At 52.5% G+C, this 3,694-nt stretch overlaps 1 protein-coding gene across 1 annotated transcript in view; it reads right to left on the reverse strand.

Moving 5' to 3' along the window:
• UBE3B (ubiquitin protein ligase E3B) overlaps positions 1–3,694 on the reverse strand; it is an 18,272-nt gene that overhangs the window by 425 nt on the left and 14,153 nt on the right. Inside the window, exons 22-26 of the mRNA XM_010143758.1 lie at positions 3,369–3,427; positions 1,597–1,779; positions 1,098–1,209; positions 677–769; positions 3–217 (exon numbers count right to left, since the gene is read on the reverse strand). Coding sequence (XP_010142060.1) covers positions 26–217; positions 677–769; positions 1,098–1,209; positions 1,597–1,779; positions 3,369–3,427 — 639 coding nt within the window. The 3' untranslated portion in view covers positions 3–25. The remainder of the gene's footprint in view (positions 1–2; positions 218–676; positions 770–1,097; positions 1,210–1,596; positions 1,780–3,368; positions 3,428–3,694) is intronic.

A 3,694-nucleotide genomic window follows, 5' to 3' on the forward strand; every position in this document is an offset into this window, starting at 1 on the left:
GCTGCGGAGTCCAGGGCCATGGCAACTAGGACAGCTCGAAGCCGGTGTTCATGCTGATGGCGTAGCGCAGCTTCTCCCGCAGGATGCTCTTCTTGCTGTAGTTGGGAAGCTTGAGGAGGTTGAAACACGTAGAGGAGGTTGGCAGACGCCCGCCTGGCTCTTTCTTGCGGATTGTGAAGAAGCCCCGCAGCACACTGCCCAGCGTGTCACCGGTGTCCTGCAACAGGGCAGAAATGTGTCACCCTTGCCCATCTCTGCCATGCTCCTTTCAAACAGGGCAGGGCTGCCAACACAAAACCTGTCTGCTGGGAATGGGGAGAGTCAAACCTCAGAGCCCTGATCCCCACGGCAGCTCAGAAGGGGCTTCTCCTGTAACCACAACTGCCATCACACCCACAGGGTCCCTTCGCAGGGTGCTCAGGGGAATGGGATCAGAGGGGGAAGCACAGCCCCAGAGACAGGCGATGCGAGCCCAAGCGCTGCTGCATGCATGAGGAGGCAGGTGCAGCCAATGCATCCTATCAGGGTAAGGCTGGGTCTGCTGTGCCCTACAGAGCACAGATCTTTATGCCTCAAGAGCTCCCTGGTCAGACGGAGAAGAGGCAGCTGGGCAGGGAAGGAGGCTGCCCGAAGCCTGGCAGGGAACGCAGGAGCCATGAGCAAGCAGGATGCCTACCTGATCATCAGAGACTTCCACGCAGCGGATGGAAAAAGGAGGCTTGAGGTAGGCAAAGCCCAGAAGCGGAGGCCTGGAGCAGCTGGTAACAAACTGAAAAAGTGACGGACGGTGAGAGACGGCAGCAGTGAGAGCAGCCTGGCTGGAACAGGCTCACAGCTCGGGCCGGCATCTGCACACCCCCGGTACAACACTGCTGCGCTTTGGTGCGGGCTCTGCCGGCCTTTGAAAACCACCTATGAGAGACTGCTCACGGTGACACGGGAGCATTTAGAGGAACCTGGCTTCCAGAACTGTCCCTCTGCTGGTGTCAACCACCCTGACACTCCTCCTAGCACCCAGCACCACCCTCTCACAGGAGGAGAACAGCACCCGCCCAACCACCCCCGATCGCCAGCTGGGCTGAAATGACAGCACTGACCTTGAGAAACATGGCTCTCTCCTCGGGGCTGAAGTCATTGGCCAGGATGTCCCACAGCCAGATAATGACCCGGTGGCTGCCATGGAAGCCCCCGTAGTACACCGTGTGCTTTCTGGGGAGAGAAGAGGTTGCCACAGGCTTGTCCCCCACTGCAGCAGGAGGGTCACAGCTGCCCCAAGACAGAGTTCACTGCTGCAGCATGTAGTGCCAGCACCGAACCGCCCCAACGCATACTGGGAGGAGAAAAGGGAAGGGCAGAGGGAAATTCTGCTCTCGGGAACCAGTGGAAGAAGGGACCCTTCCCACTCATTAGTACTTTGTCCAAATTAGCTTTAAGGAACACGCTCGGTCAGCTCCATTGGTTTCCGTCTGCTCCTCAAATGTCAACTGGGAGGAGCAGAAAGTTGTGCAAGTCGGTCTCCCACACACCTCCCAGTGGTTCTGTAATAAACCAGTTTGGTTTGCTGAGCGCGACCAGCAGACCAAGCTGCTCACTTACTTTAAGTCCTCGAGGTCAATCTCAGCGTTGTCACCAGAGATCAGCCGCTGCAGCTCTGGTGCAGAAAACATCCGAATCCATTCGGGCTTAATGATGGACCTGAAGCCGCTGATGAGCGCTGCTGTCTGGCTCTTGATCTGCGTGTGCATCCGGAAGTGAGCCATGAGGTGGATGTAGCTGATCCTGTGTGCGACAGGGGAGGTGGCAGCAAGGGACACCCACCTTGCTGGTGCTGAAACGTCGCTGACCTGCCTCTCCAGCCCTGAAGGGCCCAGCTCTGCCTGGATATGCACTACACCTTCTCTTTATCTGAGCAGGAAAAGCTGCTGTTCTGCCCAGTCTTTGCCCACCCACACACCTCTGGGGCTGTCCACTCGTTTCTTAGCGCTCCTTCCCAACGCAGAGACCAGCTGGCTCTAACAATCACTTGGTCACCCTTGGCTGAATGACAGCTCACAGAGGAGAGCAGGCGTCCGCCTCCTCTTTAAAGCACCAGATCTCTGGTCACGGACACTCATCTAGGTCTGAAAACCACTGCCTGGGCTCTGATGCCACCTGCATTGAACCCCCGGCTGGAGAATCCACACACCAAAACACGCTTGAGATTTCCACCTTTGTCCCAGGAGTACGGACGAGGGGGACTGTTTTAGCAGGAGGCACCATCGGGATTCCTCTTTTCACCAACAGTCCAGATGACGGAGCTCACCGATTCTCCCTCACCAGCTCCTGGGCAGACGCCACCAGTCACACTGGGCAAGCTTCCAGCTAGGTAACCTCACTCCACCAGTACAAGAACTGCTTCTAGATTGCTTCCACTTACAGCGCTTCTCCTGCTCCCTCCCAGCTATCGGTTTGTGCGCACGTCTGCACAAAAGCTTCAAAGTTTCTGCTCTAAATGAGGAGAGCAACACAGGGGACTTTCAACTTTCTCCCTGAGCCGACTTCTGACAAGGCAGAGAAAGATCTTTTCAAATGCAAACTCCCTGGTCAGGGCTCAGCAAGGGGAAAGACTGGGAACATCAGATTGCAGAGCACGGCTGACAAAGACAAATCCTCAGGTAGGAGCCAGCTTTCACATGCCATTAAAGAGAACAACCCCCAGATTACCAGTTCAAACACACATCTGCTTAATAGGTATTTTATCCTGCTTTTATGATCACTGAGGGGTATAGAGAAGTAAAAAAGAAAAAAAAAAATGAAGGGAACAAAAAGGTGGGTTTGGTTTTGAGGCTCCAGAGTTGACATTTACGATAACTATCTAAAAGCCGGTTATCTGTGAAAATAGCTACAGGGCTCGGTGTCTCCTCTGATTTCCTGCGTCTAAAGTACGACTGTCGACTCCATTTGGATTCAGCGCTGTCTCTCCTGAAGAGCAGCGCTTTATACAACTGCCACATGTTATCATTCTGAGAGGATCTGTCTGCTCCAAGGTGTCTTTGAGCATCTGTGCCCTCTATGTTCACGACTGTGTGCCTGAATTGCTTTGAATCCATCTGTCTGGATCTATCACCATCATTAAACCCTGCCGAATCTCACAGACCGTGCGCCTTTGACCTCAGAAGCGCTGTTTCAAGAAGTAAATTGTCAATTTTTATTTTGCAAATCGAATTTAATACAATTTCTGCCGATGAACTGTAACCAGGAAATTCTATTAAGATATTTATGTGCTCCTTCTACTCCAATCTATCTCAATTCATTCCAGATGCGAGCCCAAGGAACTACAATAAAGTATTTTGCAGTGGTGACCTTAAAAATCTAATTGCTGTACTTACTTATTTTCATTGGTAACGGGAATGGTCTTCCCTCCAGGAACAAGTTCATGGCAAACAAGCTGAGGGAAGAAATGATTGTATTGCTAATTACTGCCTGGAACCACAACAGAAAGAAATGCCACGCCAAGCTGTTACCTCCCCATAAAACATTTATTTTTACAGTAAAACAGTAGGATTTAAAATTTAAGTAATAATCCTGCTTCTGCCTTGAACCAGTTTCCTTAACTATCAGCACAGTAATTGAACAGCGGGGAACTGCGGCTCTCCCACCAGTGGAGCCAGCCCTTCTTCGAAGAAGCCTCCTCTCCAGTCCGATCCATCACTGC

This window comes from Buceros rhinoceros, unplaced genomic scaffold (assembly GCF_000710305.1).
Source record: "Buceros rhinoceros silvestris isolate BGI_N320 unplaced genomic scaffold, ASM71030v1 scaffold20079, whole genome shotgun sequence".
NCBI lineage: Eukaryota > Metazoa > Chordata > Aves > Bucerotiformes > Bucerotidae > Buceros > Buceros rhinoceros.